The 23,731-nt window shown below is 45.0% G+C and overlaps 2 protein-coding genes across 2 annotated transcripts in view; one reads left to right on the plus strand and one right to left on the minus strand.

Moving 5' to 3' along the window:
• Window positions 1-23,731, minus strand: part of ARHGAP26 (Rho GTPase activating protein 26) — a 443,229-nt gene that overhangs the window by 383,192 nt on the left and 36,306 nt on the right. The gene's annotated exons all lie outside the window — the stretch shown is intronic.
• FGF1 (fibroblast growth factor 1) overlaps window positions 1-23,731 on the plus strand; it is a 62,067-nt gene that overhangs the window by 36,158 nt on the left and 2,178 nt on the right. Inside the window, exons 3-4 of the mRNA XM_024199395.2 lie at window positions 13,140-13,341; window positions 21,979-22,082. Coding sequence (XP_024055163.1) covers window positions 13,173-13,341; window positions 21,979-22,082 — 273 coding nt within the window. The 5' untranslated portion in view covers window positions 13,140-13,172. The remainder of the gene's footprint in view (window positions 1-13,139; window positions 13,342-21,978; window positions 22,083-23,731) is intronic.

Here is a 23,731-nt window from a genome sequence, read left to right on the forward strand (position 1 = left end):
GGGCTCGGGGGAGCAGGCGGCAGTGGAGCGGAGGTGAGCTGGGGGGGGAGTGGTTCCTCTGCCCCCCTCCCGGGTTACTTCCTGAGGCCCTCCCCGCGCCCCCCACCGCCACTGTTCACTTCCGCTCAGGGTCGGTTCCCGGCTTTTTGCGCCCCAAGGGGAAAAAAAAAAAAAGGAGCCGGAGTGCCGCCCCTTGTTAAGAGCCGCCCCAAGCACATGCTTGGAGTGCTGGTGCCTACAGCCGGCCCTGCCCAAGAGGCAGTAGCTAGGTAAACAGAAGAATTCTTCCATCAACCTAGCGCTGTCTACACTGGGAATTAGGTCAGTATAGCTACGTCTCTCAGGGTGTGAAAAAATCCACATCTCTAAGGCTTTGTCTATACTGGAACTTCGTTGGCAAAACTTTTGTTGTTCAGGGGTGTTAAAAAAAACCACACACCCCGAACGACAAAAGTTTTACCGACAAAAAGCACCACGTGAACAGCGCTTTGTCGGCAGAGCACTCTCCTGCTGACAAAGCTGCTGCCACTCATTGGGGGTGGAAGTTTTTTGTCAGCGGGACAGCTCTCTCCTGCTGACAAACAGCAGCTACACTGCGCGCCTTTCAGCAGCACGGCTGTAGCGGCACAGCAGTGTCGCTAAAAGGTGCATAAGGTAGACAAAGCCTAAGACACATAGCTATACAGATGTCAGTTTCTAATATAGACCAGGCCCAACTAACTCAATGACTTTCAGTGAGACGTAGGTGTTGCAGTGCTGGGTGGGGCAACACCTAACCACCTGTAAAAAATGTGGGCCTAAGTTTTTGGTAGCAGGGACTATCTCTGTTTATCCACAGCACCCAGCAAAATGGAGTCCCAATCTGGGTTGGCACCTCTGGATGCTACAGTAAGATAAATATTTAGGTAATAATAAAGAGCTCAATCCTCAGTTATTCCAAAGAAGGCTCAAAGCCACCAATCCTGGAGCAAGCTGGGGGCAGAACCAGCCCCTGGCACAAGTTAAGATGACTTGAGTAAACACTGGTTGGAGCAGGGGAGGGATAGCTCAGTGGTTTAAGCATTGGCCTACTAAACCCAGAGTTGTGAGCTCAATCCTTGAGGGGGCTATTTGGGGATTTAGTTGGGGATTGGTCCCGCTTTGAGCAGCGGGTTGGACTAGATGACTTCCTGAGGTCCCTTCCAACCCGATATTCTATGATAACCATTCTGCTGGCCCACCTACACACCGAGTGATATGCCATGGTGTTAAAAATAGCCCCGTGGCTTGGGCTGCAGCTCAGGCTCTGAAGCCCAAAGAGGGGGATGGGTTCCAGCCCAAGCCACAATATCTACACAGCTATTTTTAGCACCGTAGTGTGAGCCCGAGTCCGTTGACAGGGGCCCGGAGACCCGCTGCTGCGGGCTGCCACTCAGTGTATAGACGCAGCCTGATTTGGCTTTTCCCCCTCATGTCCCAGGAACGCCTCCACACCACTGGGGGAATTCCCATAGGTCAATCCCCTTTGAGCAGCGGGAAGGGACTTACTCTGGGGCAAGGGTCCAGTGAATAAGAATAATTAGAGCTCAACTAATGCTTCCGGACAAGGAAGGAAATAGCTGACAATGATAAGAATTGCCACCAGATGTCACCAGTTCAGGCAGCTTTGTAGAGTTTTCAAAGGACAAGCAAAACCAAGGTAGCAACAAACTAAACAAAAGCTAAATTAAATAAACACAGATTTAGTTTGTTTACTAAAGGTCCCATCTTCCTGCTACCTTAGACACTGAGTAATTTTGTTAGTAATGTGGGTTACAGCAAACACATCAAGGGAGAGGTAGAGAGAGAACCTGCCCGTGTTCAGGTTTATATTTCCCATGCAAACATGAGAGAAAAGCAATTATTCAAAGAAAATATAAGCATTGGGGGGAGGGAATTGTCTCACTGCCTATGCAGCAGCCCTAGAAATCTGATTTTAAAAGAATGAGGAGAGCAGCTTTTTGGTTTCTATAGTAGGCTTCTATATAGGAAGGCTTTACTGCCTTCCCATTTTTAATTATCGTTGACTCAAAAGTTGCTGGCCATTGTCAGTGAACAAGAGGGCTGATCATACTCTTAATTCCAATCTCGCAAAAAATAAGAATTCTCAAGAGTGTGGGGATAGATGAATTCTGAGCCTGCTAATGTACAGCATTGTTTTATTATGTTCCATCTTAAAAAGATACTCAGAGGGTGCATCAAAAGGTGGGATATAGCCCAGAATGTTTAATGCTCTGATTAAAGAAAATTCCATGCAAGAACGCAAAAGACACATTTATGGGTAGAATATAACAGTAATGGATGTTGACTGCCCCATAATATTGAAGCAGTATAAAGCAACTAATGAACTTGGAAACTCCTTGGTAAAATCGAATCCTTCCTGTACGTAGCATTGTCATTATTTTTCCTAGGTGAGAAACAACCTATAGAAAGGATTCCTAGAATTTGTGATGCAGAAAATTTCTAACTAGTGGGGGGAATTTTTTCCAGCATACTCCGACTTCTTGGATCTTTTTTCTCACCATGACCAATTCCCCATTGCAGAGGTGACATTCAGTTCCACATTAGTAAGCAAACAGCATTTCAGGAATCTATCAGGATAGACAATGGATGGACTGGAGCCAGAGCCCTAAATACTTTTAAAATATTTTACCTGTTGTGACTGCTTCCCATTCTCGAGTGGTAGATAAACATCCTAGGAAGTTCCTGGTTAATCCCTCTGCCTGGAGTGAAAAGTGGGGAGGGTGAGGAGTACTGAGGTAGACGTATGATTTGATTATGCTAGACAATGTAGTAATGCCAAAGGGGCTTCGGCACATCGCTGTAAACATTCTGCACCTTATTTGTTTTAATAAGAAGAGTAGCAATTCTCTCAAGGTCTGATTCAAAGGCCACTGAAATCAATAAGAGTCTTTCCATTGACTTCAATGAGCTTTGGACTAGGCCCCTGATAATATTGTTGTTAGCCCTCCACAGAGAAGTAGCCTAAAAAACAAAGGCTGATTTTAGATTACTTGTTTTTCACTGGGGACAATGGAATTTTTATTAACAGGCTGCTGCTATGAACAGAAGATTTAGGAGGCTATTCTCCTTGCCCTATGCACACAAGTCCAATTAATGTCAACAGGAATGTCAAGTGCTTATAAAGAGACTGGTCAGAAAACAAAGAGGCTCTCTTAGCCGAATATTGGATCACAGTGCAGCATGTCGAGTATTAGCTGTAATGCTACAGTTCAGCAGGTCAGGAAATCAGGCAGCATCCCTTCTGTCACAGCAGGAGTCCGGTTGCCTTCAGATAATGAGAATTTATTATTCCTATGAGGGGGTTGTAATGTTTCTGACACCAGGCAATGGTTTTGTTTGCATGTGTGAATGTATCCTGTAATCAGTAGTTCTGCACCATCAGGGAACAAACTTTACTATTGTACGTAGCAGCTTCTAAACAGAACTGTCTCACAACTGGCAACACAGCATCCCTCATGTTCTGACTGACTATACATTCAGTTAAGCAGAAGGTTAGACTATTGGTAACATCGCCCTCTAGTGACCCTCAGTAGTACCAACATTTGTTTCCCAGCAGGACCAAAATTATGACTATAAACAATCCTTCTCTTCAAGCAAATCTAAAATACAGGTGCAAACTCCAATTTCACAGACAGTGACACAGTGAAGATGGTACATATATTTATGAAAAGGGAGTTACTGGATTCTTCTCTTCCGATTTTTTTAATGCAAAATTTTCTGTGAGCACTGCAACATATGGAGCTAATAGATTTTTAAAACTATAGTTCTATAATAAGTCTGTTTACCAAAAAACAGAACATACAAATGTATATATTGAGAGATTAGTTGCATGCAAAATTTACAAAGGACTAGGCCTCAATATTATTACACAATATTGCATACACACCACATAGCTAGAATAAATTTTAGCAGGTTACTGAGTTGATAAGTAGTCACTGACCTGTGATGAGAAAGGTATGCCCATTTCTTTAAAGACTTGTTAAAATTATGCTTTTCATGGGTTACTAGCATTCTATAGGTACTGAAGACTAATGGCCAATTTCTGTTCCTATTTATTCCAAATTTACACTGCTGTAACAGAATGTGGCCCCTATCCAGTTAAGCTCTTTCTAGCTCTACATGATAATCTTCAACGTAAATGACAAGTGATTATCAATTACACTTTTTTCACTGATTCTTCCAAACTCATATTGTAGATCTGCTTATTTTAGACTCTCTAGAACATTTTTTATTCCCTTTATAAAGAACAATATCTGTAGCCAAGTATTGTTTTAGTGCATTTGATTCAAACCCAAATTTGTCTTTAAGACAGGCCTGCACAACTTGTAAAGCGGCGAGGGCCATATTACTCCAAAGAAAACAGCTGAGGGCCGAAACCCCCCCGAGCGCCGCCAACCCCTCCCGAAACACAACACCCCCCCCAGCGCCGCCCGCCCCACGGAAACAACCCCCCTAGCGCCACCGAAACACCCTCCACACCCCAGCGCCACCTGCCCCGCGGAAACAAACCCTCCTTCCCCAGCGCCGCCCCACCGAAACAGCAGTATTGAACCTCGGTAATATGTTATAGCGGGCCCCTAAGGTAGTATAATTGAGGTAAAAGAAAAATGTTTTTTTGCTAGAAGTAGAATAAGATCTTCCCCCCACTTTGTAATCAATTGCCCTGTTGAATGAATGAGGTGTGAATGAGGAAGGCGTGGAAGGCAGGCACCTCCAGACAGCTGCAACCCTTGGAGAGGGCAGGGCCGGCTCTAGGATTTTTGCTGCCCCAAGCAAACAAAATTTTGGCTGCTCCCGCCTTTTTTTTGTGCCCCCCGTCCCCGTCCCAACTCCACCTCTTCCGAACCCCTTCCCCAAATCCCCAGCCCCACCTCCTCCCCTGGCGTGCCGCATTCCCCCCCCCCATTGCTTCCTGCGGGCCCCCCACCACCTCGCACCCTAGCTCACCTCTGCTCCGCCTGCTCCCCCGGGCGTGCCGCCGCTCCGCTTCTCCCCCTTCTTCTCAGGCAAGGGAGGGCGGAGAAGCGGAGCAGTGGCGTGTTCAGGGGAGCAGGCGGAGCGGAGGTGAGCTAGGGTGGAGGGGCACAGGAAGTAACGGGGGGGGTAGAGGAACCACTCCCCACTCCAGCTCACCTCCAGCTCCACCACCGCCGCCTCCCCCAAGCACCCGCCACTCAGCTTCTCCTCCCTCCCAGCCTTGCCGCACAAAATAGCGGTTTCGCACACGGCAAGCCTGGGAGGGAGGGAGGGAGGCAGGGAGGGCAGAGAAGCGGAGCAGCGGCGTGTTCAGATGAGCAGGCAGAGCGGAGGTGAGCTAGGGTGGGGGGGTGCAGGAAGTAACGGGGGGGGGTAGAGGAACCGCTCCCCGCTCCAGCTCACCTCCGCTGCCTCCCCCGAGCGCCCCGCGTCTCGGCTTCTCCTCCCTCCCAGCCTTGCTGCGCGAAACAGGCAAGCCTGGGAGGGAGGGGGGAGAAGCGGAGCGGCGGCAGCGTACTCAGGGGAGCAGGCGGAGGCGAGGTGGGGCAGCGGGGGCAGTTTTTCCCCATGCCCCAGAGTCAGCGCCTATTATGGCTAGCTCCAGAATGCCGCCCCTAGAGATGTGCCGCCCCAAGCACCTGCTTGTTTTGCTGGTGCCTGGAGCCGGCCCTGGGAGAGGGGATGGGAGCCAGACCAGATCAGTAGAACAGGTCAGCTACCGATTCTCCGCTCGCCTCCTCAGCCCCCACCCCTCCAGCTCACTGGCTCACCTGCCCCCCCGCCACTGCCCCCCCCGCCTCCTCAGCCCCCCACCCCTCCGGCTCGCCAGCTCACCTGCCCCCCCGCCACTGCCCGCCCGCTCGCCTCCTCAGCCCCCCACCCCCAGGCTCGCCTACTCACTCCCCGCCACTGCCCGCCCGCTCGCCTACTCAGCCCCCCTCCCTCAGCCCCCGTCCCTCACCCGCCGCTTGCCTACTCACCCCCCCACAGGCCACACACAGTGAGTCCACCTACTCAACCCCCGCGGGCCCCCGGGACGCATGTTGTGCAGGCCTGCTTTAAGACATGGTCAATGGGACATGGTTTTGTGCATGTAACCCAGTGTTTCTATTTAAGAAAATTTAAAACCTAGGCTCACTTTGAGATTGTAGCCCTTCAGCGTCAATAGAGGGCCTGCAGAAGAGAGACTCAATGTAGGAACCACAGGCCAATCATTCTAGAAGGCTCCAGTTCTGGTTGGCTCTTCAGTGCAGACAGAGCCAGCCTATAAAGCTGCAGTTGCCACAGTCATCTGTGACTAAGGAACTGGTTCACTGTGCTGTGCTTGAAATTACTATGCAGATTTTCTCAAGCTGATCTAGAAAAGTGAGGCTGTTGAGGAAGGTTTGCTAGGTTGGGTGAGGCGGGAGAAATCAGAGGAGAAAAGGCAGTTGAAAGATGCTGTTAGAGAGAGACAGAAAGAGAGTTGTTGAGGAAGAAAAAGACAGAAAGTTTATCAACAATACAGGCACCAGCAGTGCAAACTTCCCCATGCTGCCCCAGTCCACTTGACCAGTTTGAACCAGACAGAGGCCACCAGTGTACTTCACATAGACCACCAAGCAGCCATTAGACTAGAAATTAATATCTAGTTCTTGGATAACACTTTTCATCAGTACATAACAACACACTTTACAAAGGAGGTTTTACAGATGGGGAAACTGAGGCATAGATTGTGGCAAAGTGACTTGTCCATTATCACACAGCAGAGCAGGAAATAGAACCCAGGTCTCCTGTATCCCAACCCAGCATTCTATCCAGTAGACCAATTTAAGCCACAACTGCTTTAGTCTGGATTTGACCCAGCAATCTAGAGGTAAAAGGATCTTTTATTCCATTAGCAATCCCCTGACCCTGCCAATTCCTCTAGTCATTTCTCCAATGCTATCTTTGTAAACAGCAAAGAAAGCAATACTTTTTGTCCAGTGAATTCTGTACTAATTTTGAAATAGGAAATGCATACGAAGGTGGGAAATGAAAAGAAAGGACATCACTCGTTTTCCATAAACCCCATATTCTGTCGGCTATTTTTGAACTAATACAAAGGATTAGTAGGTTACATATTACTAGAGATGGGCCTGAGTTGTAAGATTCAGCTCCAACTTTGAAGGGATCACATCAAAACTGCTGGCTTGGCCCACTGCAGAGGGAATGGCTGGTGGCAAAGTTTGGAATGAAATCCAAACTTTTGAAAAGTTCTTGGGTGTTTGGATCCCAGCCCCATCTGTATTCATTACCTAAAGGGGCTTGCATGCTATTTAGCTCCATGTGCTAAAATTTTAAAAGGACATGGTTACAGTTGACATTCACAAACCACAGGTTCAACCTTCCATTAAAAGCATCTCCCCCCTCCCTCAAGGTAACTTCTAATTCTAAAAGTTTTAGTTTCTTCCTTTGCAATGGTGTAATGGTGCTAAAATCCCATTTCTTTGCTGGTGACATGCCAAAAAACAAAGGGCACCAGGCTTCTTGTGCACAATGAGGTTGCAGAGCAACCACATCCCATCCCATCCTCAGCTCTGCGGATTTGCATTGTACTTGTGAACAGAGACTAGTGAAATGCAGAAGAAACCAGATGTCCAACTGTCTCATAAATCAAGCCTCTCAGATCTCAGTGGGGAAGCGAGGCGGTGTAGTTAAGATTCTGCTCTCCTGACGGTTAAGTTAATTCACTGGCCTTTATGATGGTATTTGAACATCACACCTGGCCAAGACCAGCCAGATAGAGCTATGCAGTTCACTTTCAACCATGAAGGTTTTTACACACATCTTCTAAACCACTCTACATGATACCCAGGATGTCAAGCTAGCCACTGACTTCTTTATATGAATTCACAGACTCAGGGAATTTAAGGCTGGAAGGGACTGTGATGATAATCTTGTCTGACCTCCTGCTCAGCACAGGCCATGGGAATGTCACCAACTGATTTCTGCCTCAAGAATATAACTTCTCACTGAGCTAGAGTATATCTTTTAGACAGACATCCAATCTTCATTTATGGGCTTCAAGAGAAGGAGAATCCACCACATCCATAAGTAAGTTACTTACTTTCACTTAATTGTAGCACATGGAGTCCACAAAAAACAAGAAGGGAAATCAAATCTAGAGAGGGAAGAGAGGAGGATAACTACAAATAGTCCGTCTCTGGCATACAGACACGAGCCCAAATTAATTAGAAGTGCCTAAATATTCAGATTCAGAATTACTGTCCTAATCCAACTCCTGGTATAGATTTGTCAGCAATTGTGCACCACCTCCTTATAGAATCTTTTCCTTTGGGACCATTTCATTCTCCCTGTGGGGCACCAAGTAACTGCAGGAGAGAGATGTCTCTCAGCTTAGCATCTTGGATACAGTTTTCTATTCCACTCCAAGCTATTTAATCATTAAGAGGTTAGGCCTTTACCCAGCAAAATAAGGCCTTTTATGTTGTCTTTGGTTTGAGTCCACTCTCACTCTTTCATTCCCATAAAACCTAACATATTCTTGCCAAACGTATAATAGTAGGGCCATGAGTGGTACTGTGTGTAGAATACCAACTACATGGTCATAAAAGTATGAGAACAGCATTAGTGGCTAGAAAAGAGAGACAATGAGAGTGGAAAATAGTATTCATTCAACTTTTCTTGTGGAGTCAAAGGCAGCTGGCAAGCAAGAACATGTTCTAAAAATAGAGTAAATCCTTAAAGGAATAACATGAAATTAAAGAAACAATTCTAAGGCAGCCGCTCTGTTAAAGCTATCCATAGATGCACTTGGAGCTCCAAACAATCAAGTACATAAGGGAAACATGTAACTCACTTATTTTGGCTACTGCAACAGTTTTCTGGGATCCCATTTTGAACTTCTGGCCTTGGGATGTTCACTTCTAGAAATCTGTCATAAACTTTGCAAACTCCTGAGTTCCTTTTACCCTGGAACACAGGTCCAAGACCAGCTTCAGTTCTAATAAGTGAAATGATTTTACTGGTCTTAGATTCATTCCCAGTGAAAAAAATAGCAGACAGCACTAAAGCCCTATATATAATTTGGAATGATTGATTTTGTTCAGAGAAAGCCTGAGAGAGAGTTGGTACTACAGGCTGAAATACTTTAGTTATATCAATAGAGAGAGGGTGATCCCTCTATGGAAAGTTGAGGTTTAGGAGCGGTGTGGGAAGTCTCAAATTTCAGCTGCCTGACTATTGTGTTAATAAAGACTTAAATGTTATAGTGGAACTGGAAAAGGTTCTGAGAATGGCAACAAGGATGATGATCAAGGGTATAGAATGGCTTCCACACATGGAAATTAGGGCTGTTCATCTTAGAAAAGAGACTATGGGGCGGGGGAGGGGTATGATAGGTGTCTTTAAAAACATGAATGGCGTGCAAAAAAAAGTGTTATTTACCCTTTCCCAGTTTACAAAAACCAGGGGTCACCCAATACCATTAATAGGCAGCAGGTTTAATACAAAATAGAGGATGTACTTTTTCAGACAATGCGATGGTCAGGGATGCAACCCCATCCTTGGGGTGACCCTAAACCTCTGATGGCCAGAAGCCAAGAGATGAAGACGAGAGAATCTCTACAAAATTGCCCTGTTCTGTGCACTACCCCTACAGCTCTGGTACTAGCCACTGTCAGAAGACAGGATACTGGGCGAGATGGACCATTGGTCTGACCCAGTATGGCCGTTCTTATGTTCTTAGGCTCTAAGCTACCAGTCAGTTAGCCTCAGAGCACTACCAAGAAAAGTTGGGCTTGTCCTTAACTGTCTTAGTGCTTCTTTAATGAAGCCAATGCATGGGGCTGGACAAGCATCCAGTGCTATCGTATGTTACAGATATATCATCTTCAAAGTGGCAAATTCCAGAAAGAATGCTTCCACTTCAAAGAGTGCCACCATGCGTTCATACAGCACAACTGCTACAAAAAACGTGAACCAGGAATCATCTCTGCTGAAACTGGAACCTGTGAAGCTCTGATTCCAAAACACTAGAAGTCCAAATATGCCATTTCCGAGTATGCAGGTGCTCTCATTCATTAAAGAAACAATTACATCAACAAGAGGCAGTTACACACATCAGTCGTCTTTCTTTGGAGATACTCAAAGGAGTAATTTTGGCAATATGGATGGGTCCAAAGCAAAAACAAATTTTTGGGAGAATACAAATACTTTACAGTATTACCCAGACAACTCCCCATTAGGCTTAACAGGGTATGCACCTCTGTAACATATGGCAGAACTGGACTTATGGGTGGTTTCAAAACTAGGGAGAACCAAACAGCCTCCAATGTGGTTTTGGAAATATTTGTCTGATAAAGGAATGCTTCCCAGGCTTTGTTCCAGAGAATGTAACTTATAAAACAAGTTCAAATCTATCCTGGAGGAGCAGGGAAAGGTTTAAAATAATATGCTGCTGAGGCTTTGTATAACATTCAGGTTTTTTTGAGTATTAGTGATTTAGTACCTGAGCAAAATTTCATGAAGGGAGAGACAATGCTGTGAACTGATGATCGCCAGAAAGAATTTCACACAGAACTTATCAGTCTTGTCCTCTTTTTTCTTCCAGTGTTTTCCTCTCCTGGGGAAACTTTTTTTTCCTAACAAAGACTGAAAAAGGCCACATTTGAGAGAGAAAGAAAATGAAAAAAGGCCTGAAATGAGTGTGTCTACCAAAGCTGGTTGAAATGTTTTGTTCAAGACATTTTTTCGATTAAACAACAAGGCTTTTTCATCCAAACAGAAATTTCCACAGGAAATGTCCTTTTTGGACAATTTGTCATGTTTTTCTACAAAAACAACCTCCCCCACCCCAACTTTTTGGGAACCAAATATTGGGTCAAAAAATTATTTTTTCTGAGGTAGCGGTCTCCCTTTTGTAAATGTGATGTACTTGCAACCTGCAGTCAGGCATTCAGAGGTCAAGTACTCAGATTTGCACCTGCAATTTATTTTTAAGTTAGTGGGAGTTCTAGGTGCTTAGCTTCTCTCAGGTCAGGCTGTAAGTGTCATGAAACAGAGGCATGTACACTACTAGATACAGAGCAGCTCTATCTCCTCTGTAATGCATTAGCAGCAGGATCAAAGCTAAACAGATGAGGTTTATAATATAGTTATGGGAAAACAATAAAAATAAACCCTCTGTTATATGTATGTTTGAATTACAGTGTGCTTTGTCTTCTTTGTGTCTATCAATCCACTTGTCTGTAAGCAATTAATATATAGAACGTGGTATATAAGACACTGGTTGCCTGAGATTTCAAAATCATTTTCTAGACCTGAAAAGTTAAGATAAGTATGGATAAGCTTGGAATAGCATGTAAACTACACCTCTACCCCAATATAACATGGCCTGATATAACACAAATTCGAATATAACGCGGTAAAGCAGCACTCCGGGGCGGGGCGGGGGGACTGCGCACTTCGGCGGATCAAAGCAAGTTCGATATAACGCGGTTTCACCTATAACGCGGTAAGATTTTTTGGCTCCCGAGGACAGCGTTATATCGAGGTAGAGGTGTATTGGGTTCTTATCCAAATCAGTCCAGAGAACCTTTTGAAGTCGGCCCGTCACTAACACTAATATATTTGTGTCTACAAATCAAGCTTCCACTGAGTTTGCTGTGTGCTCTGGAAGAATTTAATACTGGGAAAATTAGAGCCAGATAGGGTGACAGATACTGTAGCAAATGTGAAAAATCAGGAGGGGGTGAGAGGTAATAGGAGCCCATATAAAAAAAGCCCCAAATATCGGGACTGTCCCTATAAAATCGGGACATCTGGTCACCCTAGAGCCAGATGAGCCTGTGCCTCACTATAAATTCAGCTAATCTAAAGTCCTGGCTTGCAGAATTATGGATCTTGTCAGCATCTCCATTGTAAAGAGTGTTGTGGTGTCTGATTCTTGTGTGGTTCGAATGCCTTTGTTTTTGAACATTAAATTTGGCTAAAATGGAGGTCAGTGCTTCCTGCCAGGTACCTTAAAGAACAAAAAGAATGTGAGACACTGATGTTTGAATGTAGCACATTTGTATTTCTCAAAGCTCCTTTCCACGAGTGTTTCTTTGGACGTGGATTACAGAGTGTAACTCTTGAACACATGAATTCCCAGATGTTTTTATTCAGAACTTCTTATGAAAAGGTGCCAAATTGTCAGCCTTGATGACCAAAGTCCTTTATCCACGGAACAGATCCAGCACTGGGAATGGCAGGGCAAGGGCTCTGTATGGGCATTCCAGGACCCCTCATCCCCCTGGGAAAAGCCACCGTTACAGATTAGAGGGTAGTTCTTTCTCTCCACACCCACTGAGTGCCAGATCCTGAGCTGGGGTAAAGCTGCACCTATTTACACCAGCTGAGGACTTGGCCCTCAGTCCTCAACATTTTTGCTGAGCCTTGATACCAAGGGTGCCTATTGCTATGATAATGTGATAGGGTCACTTGTCCAGTGAACACTAGACTGACCCAATCACCTCATATTGTATACTATGGATCACCAAGCAGGTATACCTTCTGGCCCTGCCTACCTGAGCTATCTCCAAACTGGTGCCCAAGAAGTGAAAAGGCTTCAACTCCCATTAGCGATCCCCTGAGGTACCCCCTTCCTGTTCTGTTAACCCACTGTGTGCTGTGTTATTGCTGCGGTCTGAAGCAGTACGTACTATGTAGTACACAATATGTGTTGCAAAACCTGCTCAGAATAGCTTAGGGGCAGAGTGAGAGTCATTAACTCTGAGCTTCCCGCCTCTTGTGAGTTTCAATCGGACATTGTATGTTTTTTTAAACAGTTTTTTGAGCATTTACTTTTAGTACATGTGTCGAGAGAGAGGAATGATAACTTTAAAAAGAAATGTCCCTATGATCATGGCTACAGCCAACAGGGAACTATCAGCATTTAAAGGAGCCCCACCTTTTGTAGTATGTCACTGCCTCATCCATTGTGCGAATCACCTGCAGAGGCTGTGTTTAAAACAATTGTCAGTGACTCCTCTAGGTGTGTCTAGGATCCTTCCCTGCCCCTTTAAAAGTGTGGGTTCAAGAAATGTGCTGCATACTTCGCTGCCATTGCTGCTATAAGCCTGTTGAATTTCTTACAGTCTTGAAGCTGTGCCACTGGGAGAGACTCGGAGATGGCCGAAGGGGAAATAACAACATTCACCGCCCTGACCGAAAAATTCAATCTTCCACTGGGGAACTACAAGAAGCCCAAACTCCTGTACTGCAGCAACGGAGGTTACTTCTTGAGGATACTTCCAGATGGCAAAGTAGATGGGACAAGGGACCGAAGCGACCAACACAGTAAGCAAATCAGAAATGTGTTCAGGACACAGCTCTTACTTGGCTTATATGACTAGTGCTGCCTTTACCTTACTGCCCCTTTTTCTCTGGGAGGCTGGCATTACACATCAGCTGCTTTTCCAGCCAAGAAGGGATAGGTAGAGTATTTATGCTCTATGCCAGGTTCTCTCTCCTGCCATGGCAACAAACCATCCAGAGGTTCAGCATGTGAAACAAGGTCTACTATATATACACTCTACAGAGATACAGGATGTACAATACCTCACATTTGTCAAAATATTAAATATAAAATTAGTCATTAAAAAAATAAACCAGAAAGACTGACCACAGCAGGAGAGACTGAGATTCTAACTGAAGCACAGTTCCCAGTTTACACAGTTAGTTGGCAACTAGAAGAAAGGGGTTTAGGAGGATGTCAACATACTACATTGCAAACTCAGCAGTCAAACATGGTATCTGCATTTCCCTCAGTCTAGAAGATTCAGCATGGTAGTAGGGTTGTTATGATGTTACAGCTGTGCCTTTTTTGCAGGTTAAGTCATGCTCTGGAGCAAGTGTTAAGGCCCAGATTCCTAAGCGTGTGTCATGTATTCTATTGGAATGCTTTGCACAGGATTTACTCTTGCCATTGGTTAACTTTTCTTTTCCCTTATGTAGCAAAGTGCAGTACATTCCTGAGGGACGTGCAGGTTTAACGATGGAAAGACTCAGCTCAAAAAAGTTATTCTGTGATTTATCATTTTAAAAATGCACTCATATTGCACTTATTTTCTCAAAACAAGGATGGTTAATTCTATGCTGAGTTGGTTATGTGTTTTATGTGCTTATTTGTGCTCCTGTAGCATAAAGGACACACAGTACTGTGTGACTACCAACTGGTGTAGCAAAACATTAAGAGAGAGACTTAACCAATTATCAGTAGAGGCCTGCAAATCTGTGGATGTGGATATCCACAGACCATGTTTGCAGATGGATGTGGATCCAAATTTTGTATCCACGCAGGGCTCTAGTTATCAGAGTCCCCATATGTGGCTGGATTCTCTCTCTCCTCCCCATAACCGGCATGTTACTAGGGTCAAGACAGGAATCAGAATCACTGCAGTCCACAGACATCTCCAACAGATGAGTCAGAAGGGGACCTGTTCTGGGCCAAGCTAGCCAGAGCAGAGATAAACTTCTCACACAGAAGTCACCGTTTGCCTTACAATTTCCATATTCCAATGTATAAATGCATCTTCAGACATAAGGAGCATTTTCATACATTTGAACCTGCCTTAGAAGGAGATCCCAGTGGGCTGACAAGCTCTTTTAGTTTGCTCACAAATAGCTCTGTCCTAGAGTTGATTCAGCAAGAATCCTCCTTTCCCCCGAGTCTCTACTAGAGGTGGGCCTGAGCGGCACTATTCAGAGCTGAACTTCTCCAAAGTTTCAGTTTGTTCAGATACAGTTTCTCATCAGGCCAGCTTCAGTCTGTAATGAAGCAACATCACAGCATGGTTTTAGGGGATGTGGTGCTGCTAGGAGTGGGCCTTCATACAGGTTTTGAAAGATCCCATGACACATTAGCAGGAGTACCCTTATTTGGGTAATTACAGTCTGCGTATCCAAGTTCCCCTGCTGTTTCAACTAGATGCAGAACTATTCTTTGCTTCCAGTCCTTAACTACTACATAGCATTGCTGTGCACTGTCATACAGCTGGTGCATTTCACCCCAATGGCAGATGCATTTCAGTTGTAGGTGAAGGAATCCCTGGCTATCACTGAATAGGAGTTGAAGTTTGTAAATTGTTTTGGGGTCCTTTAGCATGAAGGCGCAATAAATGATTATTACAGCAACTTTTTTCTGGATGCTTTTTTATGATGATTTAAAGCAGACTTTTTTTACCCACAGTTCTTTAAAAAAAAAAAGAATGAAATTTTGCAGTTTTTTGGTGCTATCATTTCTTTACTGGGAAAAGAATCACAGAACTATTTTAACAATACACCCATCCATGCAAAGATTACAACACACATACAAAAGATTCAGTCACACCTAGCAAGGGTTAAACAGGGGCTTTTAATGCATTCTTGACATTGATCTGATTTCCTTCACACTGGCAGATAGTTCTGGGCTCACATATGCCTTGGCTATGGATGTTTGGACACTTCCAAGCCTGTGTAAAATTACTATTTTCTTTATGAATCACATACAACATGAACGCCATGTGACTCCTCTAGTTTCCACCCATCTTGCCAAATAAGTTTCTCTTTCCCAACCTCTTCCCATTGCAAGTGCTCAGCTCCTGAGTCTCCATACTGCTTTGCTAATGAGGCAGAGAACTATGCACTTTACAGTGTGTTGGTCTGGGACAAGAGACCTTTAAAAAAACCCCAAACAAACCCAAAGTGCTGCCTATTCTGTGTAGGGAATTAATGATCTCATACAAAGATTAGTAAGTAAGGGTAGGAGCTTCCCAGCACTCTTGGCTAGGAGTATTCTCTCCCCACACTGCTAGCACTGGTTGTTGCTACCTTTCACCCCAGGCGTGGCTGCGTTTCAGAGGTCTAAACATTTTTGAAGTGCATTTTGGAGTTCTTCAGGATGAAAACTTTTGTACAACTGTAAGGCATTATTGTCCATGCTTTAAATTCTCATGTTTCACTTCTTCCATGTTCAAAGCATATACTACTATTATTATTGCTTTGTAAAGTGCTATGGGATACCAAGCGTTATATGAAAGCGTGATATGAAAAACCAAATTCTATGCTTCTCTGGCTAGAAGGGATGGATGTTTGGCTTCTTCAGTAGCTGACCATATTAGTCAATAGGGATACTTTCCCTTACATCTATAAGGAACCCAGCCTGTTCTGGATGAGCAAGACCCCAAGGCCAGATCCGTGGATCTGACAAAGCTGTGCTTGATCCAGGACCCAAGAAGGACCACCTCCCTCCTTTCAGCTACCTTACTGCTTCCTCAAACTGGGGACCTGAAGTCTGCTCCGGGTTCCGCTGGCAGTAGCAATTCTTTTGGGACCATACCACCAGCTGGAGATTGTTGGGGTGCAAAGCAATCCTGACGTGCCGCCTCTGCCAGGAAGAGTGAATAGATGGTGTAGAGCTGGTTATGCAGCTTTATGCCACCTGAGGTTTTCTTACAACAGAATAATCCCCAGTTGCTACCTTAAGGGAGCTTTCTGGCTGCTTTGCGTTAACTGAGCAGTGCAAAGCATCCAGATTGGAGGGGGGAGTGGGTTGATGATTTGGTCCCAAAACTCCATGGGATTCCTCAGCCCATAGCCCTTAACAGCTCACTATTGAACTAATCTGGAGCTCTGCAGAATGACTGGTTCTGTTAAAGAGCATTCCGCCGTACTATAGAACATAGCTGTGCCAGGGAAAAGAGATGGACTTAAATTCCAAGGAATCTGTTGGAAAGTTCTAAGCTATTCGGGTTATTACACTTTCAAAATGCTTGGGAGGGTTTTTTTAAAATAAATGCCAGGCAGGAACTGGATGGGGAGATGGAGGCAGGGATGGGAAAAGGAATGACTACAGCAAGCCTCTGTCTTAAGGTGGTCCGGGGTTTATGAATTGTAAGGCTATGCTTTTCTTCATCAGAACACACTGTCTCAATGCACTGATTTCAAAGCAGGAACCTTTTCTGTTGCATGTGTAAACTCTGCTACTGAATATTTACTGGACTATAGCTGGACTACACACTGCAGCTGTATCTGGCTAAAGAGTGGTGCTGGGAGAAGCCAGCTGTGCTTTACAAATTCTAAGAAAAGCACTTGAAAAAAACTTAGCGCTTTATTTTTTTGGTGAAAGCCAGTTTGTGGCAGAGTTTTAATTATAAATGCCATTTACACACACACACACAAACAGCCTCACAGCAGATTGAAGGAGGATGACCTCACTTTGAGTAAACATAGCAAGGGACGGGAAGTCTCTAACCTAGAATAAACTGGGCATGTAACCTTTCTCAAACCCTGCTCAGAAGAGGAGGTGGGAAAACAAACATGGGGGATTCTTTGGAAGGCAGGTTCATGCTCACAATATGCACAAGTCAAAGTGCTGAAAGTGCTGACAGACTTCTGTCATTTTGGCACTGAGTTACTGGAGCTGGGATTATGTCTGGGTGGCACTGCAGCCCCTATGCACCCTCACACACACAGCAAGCTTTGAGTCTCACAGCAAACATCAAGTCACACCATTTGTCAAGGGGCATCCTAGGAATATACATTTTTAAGCCTATAAACTGCTATACATTCCTTTAATAGTAAGTATCTGATCTAAACCAACAAAGACACAGAGGTTCTGGGCCCAGTGGCCAAATAAATTGACCTCACAAGTCTTCATAGGCATATGTGTGTAGGAACATAAGCTTATGATCTCCTACGAGCAATCACAGCCTAAGCGCTGGTTTATTTTGGGACTCAGACAGTCATTTCTGAACACTGGTGTCATGCCAGTTCACCCAACTGAAGCCATGTTAAAGTTAGACACACAGGGCTGGGGAGGGCGGGAAATACCTGGAACTGGACAAACAAAACCCTGTCAATCAGAAATGCTGGGAGGCCCTCCACAGAACACTAACCCAGACAGGACCGGGGAGGTGGATGGTGCTGCTAGTGACCAATGTTGCCTTTCCACTTTGTTTTACGTATTTTTACAATGCTCGATTTAGCTGAGGTGGCAGTGATAAAAGCTGCAGAACAGGTAGGGCATGGTCAGCGGTAATGCAGGCTTCCCCCAGCTTGCCTCAGCCCTGAGCTGGGGACTACTTTTCCAGGTGAGAAGCAGTTCATCCTCTAGGCTCATCCAGCCTTTAGTGTCTCTGCTGAAACTGCCAACAAGAGTGTCAACGCATTCCAACAGCAGTGGTGATTTTGTGAAACGGATATTTACCCACTACGAACTAGCATGTGGCAATCAACTAATTACCTAGAGGCCACCACATAGCGGCGACTTTTGAGTGCCAGACTCAGCCACCCCAAAATCAGGAATAGTTCTGGGAAATCTGTTACCTTCCCAGACCTTTGCCAGCTCCAGGCACCAAGAACGTGTATCCTTTCCTTTGATCTCTTCCTCCAGCAAGGAATCAGAGTAGGTTGCGCTAGAAGGAAATGGCCAGCTAACGTGGCGAGTTCTCCACCATGGTTCACTCATGACAAGCTGCTTACTCCCCTTTGCATGTTGCCAGTGCTGCTTGCTGAAGGATGTAGGTTTGCAAACCTTTGCCAGAAAGGAACTGAATGTCAATGAGCTACTAAACTTGGACATCCTGATGAAAAATATTTATAGAGGAAACTCCTTAAAGGGATACATGCCAATGGAATAACCCTGGGTACAGAGAACATTTCTGTGCACTGAAAGTTATGTGCTAAGCAGGTTCCATGCCTCTATATTTTATACATACTTAAGTGGGATGAGAATTTGCCCAATAAAACACACCCTCAATGCGTGGGCAGGCTGGTGACCTCACCTGGCCAGACTCTCCCTTTTGGATGTTATTCATATGGCTGGTAGAAAGCATTGACTGACAGGGAGCAGCCAAGAACCCACTTCAGTGGGTTCTTATTTCTCTTGAGTGTTATGCTACCAGCAAAATAATTCACTCTACTCAGAAGCAATAAGGTCATCCCCAATGCCACACTGAAAACAATGAGCCTCTGGTCACAAGAAAGCAAAGGGGAAGAGAAGATCTGTAATTTAAGATTTTCCTGCCGATAGAGCTAATGGAGCGTGTGTTTGTATTTGCAAATGCTCACTCATGCACAAATCACAAAAGATTTGGGATTTGGGGATTGTTCTCATAACTATCCAAAACTTTGGATGCTTATCTGAGTGCAAACTTGGCTAGGAGATCTGCTGAGAACAATCTTTCTGGCACTTCTCCCCCCATGCATCCAGTTCTAATTAGTAATCCCACCAGCAGCATCTTTCTTGCAATATTCAGGCAATTCTGATTCTGGAAATCAGACAAAGAAAGAAAACTTCACAGAACATTTTGGACTCTTAAACGTGAAGTTCATGCTCAATTCCAAAAATGGACAAAGGTTTGGGGCTGATTCTTAATTATTCTCTATTTCACCTAGTTCTGGTGGGGAGGGTTGTGAGGAATCCGTGCATGGGCTCTTGCCTGCTCTTCCTTCCCAAACTACTTCTCTCTTCTTTTTCCCTTTCAGCCACGTTGCTACCTGCTACCAGCCTAGAAATTGTACAGCCAGCCAGAGAGGACTTTGCTTCTTCATTGCGGGTGGATGCTCTCTCTCATTCTTGTATGACTATTTTAATTATGTAGCAGCCTCTCTTCCTGTTTCCCTCTCTCCTTCCTAGTTTACTCCCTTTACCGGGTTCTGGGAATGCAGCTCTGAGCAGAACATAAGCAGACTGGTGGTGTTCCATTTCAAGGACGTGCTGAATGCAAGATCCCAATTTGAACAGAGCAAACAAAGGAGTCACAAATGACAGCAAATCTGCTCCCATCCAATTTGCTAATCAAACATTATTTACTGAACAGTAAGTGCCTGATTAAAGGATCTGAGCCATAGCAACAAAGGTTTCACAGGGACAAGGGCGTCTGTCATTTCAAGAGACGATATTACTTTTTATCTTGCCAAAATGAGACTAAAATAAAATAAGGAAGGAATCAGCTAAAAACATCTCTAACTTGTCCCCCAGTGGCACTGGATTTCCCCAGGTCATGGACACTATTTGATAACGAGTCTTTCCGGGGCGGAAGAAAACTGACTGGAGGCCTAGAAATATGATGCTTCCTGATCCTGATTTTGTAAGACTCTTCACATGACGAACGCAATAGTTATTTGCCTGTTTTAAAGTGATGTTTCAATTATTCACACTAAAGCTGGCTACAATATTTCTGCCTAGCTGCCCATCACAGCAGCATCTAAGTCTTCTATCTGAATGGAAAGAGTTTTCAAGAATGCTCCCTAAACATTATTATGTATTGGATCCCCTCCCTAGTGGAAATATATTTTTGAAAGAAATGAGCATTGGGTTTTTAATCATTTTTGCCTAGACCATCAGAGTGAACTAAGAAGAAAGATAACCAGCAGGAAAGAGTGTCCACGCAGCTCAAATTGGAAGTTTTTTTAAAAATGCAATTTTATGTAAGAGGACATCAAGTGTGGTATAGACACTAGGGCCTGCTCGCTGGCCTCAGGAGACACAACAGGGATACACAGAGCTTTCCCCCCGTCAAAGTCACCAGTTCAAATCCAGTCTAGGTTGGTAGTGACTGAAAGTCAAAGTCTGGTGGCCTGTGTTGAAGTGATTCAGGGTCTCAGTCCAGTTCCTAGTGGACAACTCTCCATGTCACAAAATTTACCACCAACTGGCGCCCTATTAGCAGTCTCAGTTGACAGGTCAGAGATTTAATACATTGTACCAGAGTTTCTCAAACTGGGGTCTGTGGACCCCTGCGGGTACTCCAGAGGGTCCATGAGTCATGTCCAGGGCCGCTGGCCCTGCTGATCAACTCCTCCCCCTCCCTCCCAGTGCCTCCTGCACGCCACGGAACAGCTGTTCATCGGCATACAGGAGGCATGGGGGGGGGGGGGAGGAGTGGGGGAGGCACACTTGGGGGAGGAGGTGGAAAGAGGCAAGGAAGAGGAAGGATGGGGACTTGGGGGAAGGGGTGGAGTAGAGGTGGGGACTGAGCAGGGGGCTGAGGGTCTGTGAAAATATTTAAATCAAAATGGGGGTCCTCAGGTTGCTAAAGTTTGAGAACCACTGCATTATACTATCCAGCTCTTTCTTCAGTAGCCAATTGTTTTCTCTCTCTGTTTACATCATGGCGGGGCAGCTACCCAGATTATAGTAGTATAAAAATGTGATCACTTGACCTGCCTCCAAAAGGAGATATTTTCTAGGATGGAGACTGACCTTTCCTACTTATTTAGTACCCTTTGTGGCTGGGAGAATAACTACACTTAGACATTAATAAACATGAACTCAAAACATTATATGAATAAGAAACTTTTAAATAAAAAAAGATTTGGGGCTGAACTCTGCTCTCAGAGTATGTACATGAAATCGGAGTAACTCCATGTCATTGGATTATTACTATTATTATTAGTGTTCCATTAGCCCCAATAAGCTCCAACCAAGATCAAGGTTGTGCTTGTGCTATGTGCTGTTGTGCTATCTGCTGTAGCTGCACATGGTAAGAGACAGTGCTTTCCCCAAAGAGCTAGCACTCTGCATGGACAAGGAACAAAGGATGGGAGAAAAGATTATTACTATACCTATTTTACTGGTGGGGAGCTGAGGGGCAGAAAGCACTACGTGACTTGCCAAGGTCACAGAGCAGGTTTGTTAGGTAGAACTATAACCCAGATCTCCTGAATCCCTATCCAGTGCTTTTTTTAAAAAATGTCTTCCTCTGGTGTAAATAAAATAAAATTTGGCCCTTCGTTCCTAAAACATGGGGACGGGGATCGGACAAGGAAGGGTTATTACTGTTTCAGCAATATATTGTCTCCCTTACAAACAGTCTCACCCTTATGAACAGGGACTTTGGATCAGCATACAATTCTCTCCCATTGCTAACCTTCCTAGAAGCATTGCCATATCTGTGACGACTTTTTTTTGTTTTTTTTCTTTTATTTTTGTTGTTTTATTTTTACTTTCAGTTCAGCTGCAGCTAAGTGCGGAAAGCGTGGGTGAAGTATATATAAAGAGCACTGAGTCTGGACAGTTTTTGGCTATGGATACCAATGGACTTTTATATGGATCAGTAAGTATGAGGTTGATGTGGTACCAGACATTGAGAATTTTGAGGTTGGCAGAAATCTGGTAGCTCTGAGTAATGTAACCCACAAGCAACATTTAGTCTGTTTGTTATTTTTGCAGCTGGATCACCACTCTTTACCCAAATTTATTTTTGGAATGAATAAATAAATAAAAGCTTGTAACGGTGCCCCAAAATATTTAACATATTATAGTTCATAGTTGGAAGCAGTAGCAGCATCATTATAGTGTCTTTTCAGCTGCCAGTTTTCAGAAAGAGACTCTATTAGGATCTCTTGGCCAAAACTTCTCTCTTGCCCATAGACTGCAGTGAAGTTGCAGCTGCTTGCCCTGGGGCTGGCCATCGTCCTGTTTTGTAAACTCCCTTTTTTCAGGATGCATCACATCAGACTCTTCATTCTATGATGCAAATGTTGCGTTGTAGCTTAAAACTTCTCAATATCCTTTCTAGGTGAATTTAGTGCTTCTAAAAAGGTATTGATTTGAGGTGAAGTTTTCTGTTCTCAGATTAAGTAAACCACAGGTAGCAGCATAGCTCCCAGCCACCTGCTTGCCAATTTGCCTCAGCCGTGATCTGCAGGGACCACCTGTATGAGGGAGAAGGTAGCAGTGTCTCCAAGCCATTCAAACTTCGGCCTTTCCAGTCATTCTCCCAATGAGGACACTTAGTGCCACACATGATGTCTGTTAACAACTGACCTGAGATCACCCTAATTTTGGTATGACATACAATTGCTGATTTCTCTGTTAAGCACGTGCATCTGTCACAGGGGCCCTGCTCCACCTCACCTTCTTGCCCCAGAAACTGCACCGAGTCCTCCAGGTGCGCTATCAGTGAAGATTTATTTCAAGTCCCCTTCACCAATATCACCAGGGTCCCCCGTGCTCCCACCTATTTACAGTGTTTGCCAAGCTTTAGGCTCTCTCCTGAGAGGAGCAGAGGTCTCCTGACTCTGAGACTCTCTGTAACTAGGCCCCAGCTAGCCCTGTTCCTCCCTTCTCCCCTCGCTCTTCTCTCCCCTTGCACTTCCTTCCTGTGCCTCTGATCATTCCTGGACTGATGGCCAACTGAGTTCATTAATCCTAATCAGCTTTTCCTGGAGAACTAATTAGCTTCTAAGGCATGGTCTACACTACAGCGTTAGGTCGACATACGGCAGCTTACGTCGAACTCATTATGTCAGTGTACACACTACAGCCTTGCTCCCACCGATGTAAGTGCCCTACTACACAGGCATAACAACTCCACCTCCAGGAGAGGCGTAGGGCTTATGTCAGTGCAGTTACGGTGACACAGTGACCCTGTAGACACTGTTACTTATATCTATTGGCTGTCATTCTTGTCAATTTCATGGCTCCAGCAAAAGCTGGCTCCTGGTTCGCCAGCCTGGGTGCTGGTCGGGCTCCACTTGAAGCCGGGCTGCCACCCAGGCTCCCGGCTCAGGCTGACCCCTGGGCTCCCCACAGGGAGCATAGCAGCTAATTGGACTCTGGGCACAAATCTCCCTGCTTGGAGCCCAGCTGCCCTACCCGGGCTTCTCTCCAGGAATGGGGCAGCCACACCAGGCTCCTTGGCTCCCTGCCGGGAATGGGGCAGCCACACCAGGCTCCTTGGCTCCCTGCCGGGAATGGGGC

Source organism: Terrapene carolina, unplaced genomic scaffold, assembly GCF_002925995.2.
Source record: "Terrapene carolina triunguis isolate 2854851 unplaced genomic scaffold, T_m_triunguis-2.0 Scaffold629, whole genome shotgun sequence".
Lineage (NCBI taxonomy): Eukaryota > Metazoa > Chordata > Testudines > Emydidae > Terrapene > Terrapene triunguis.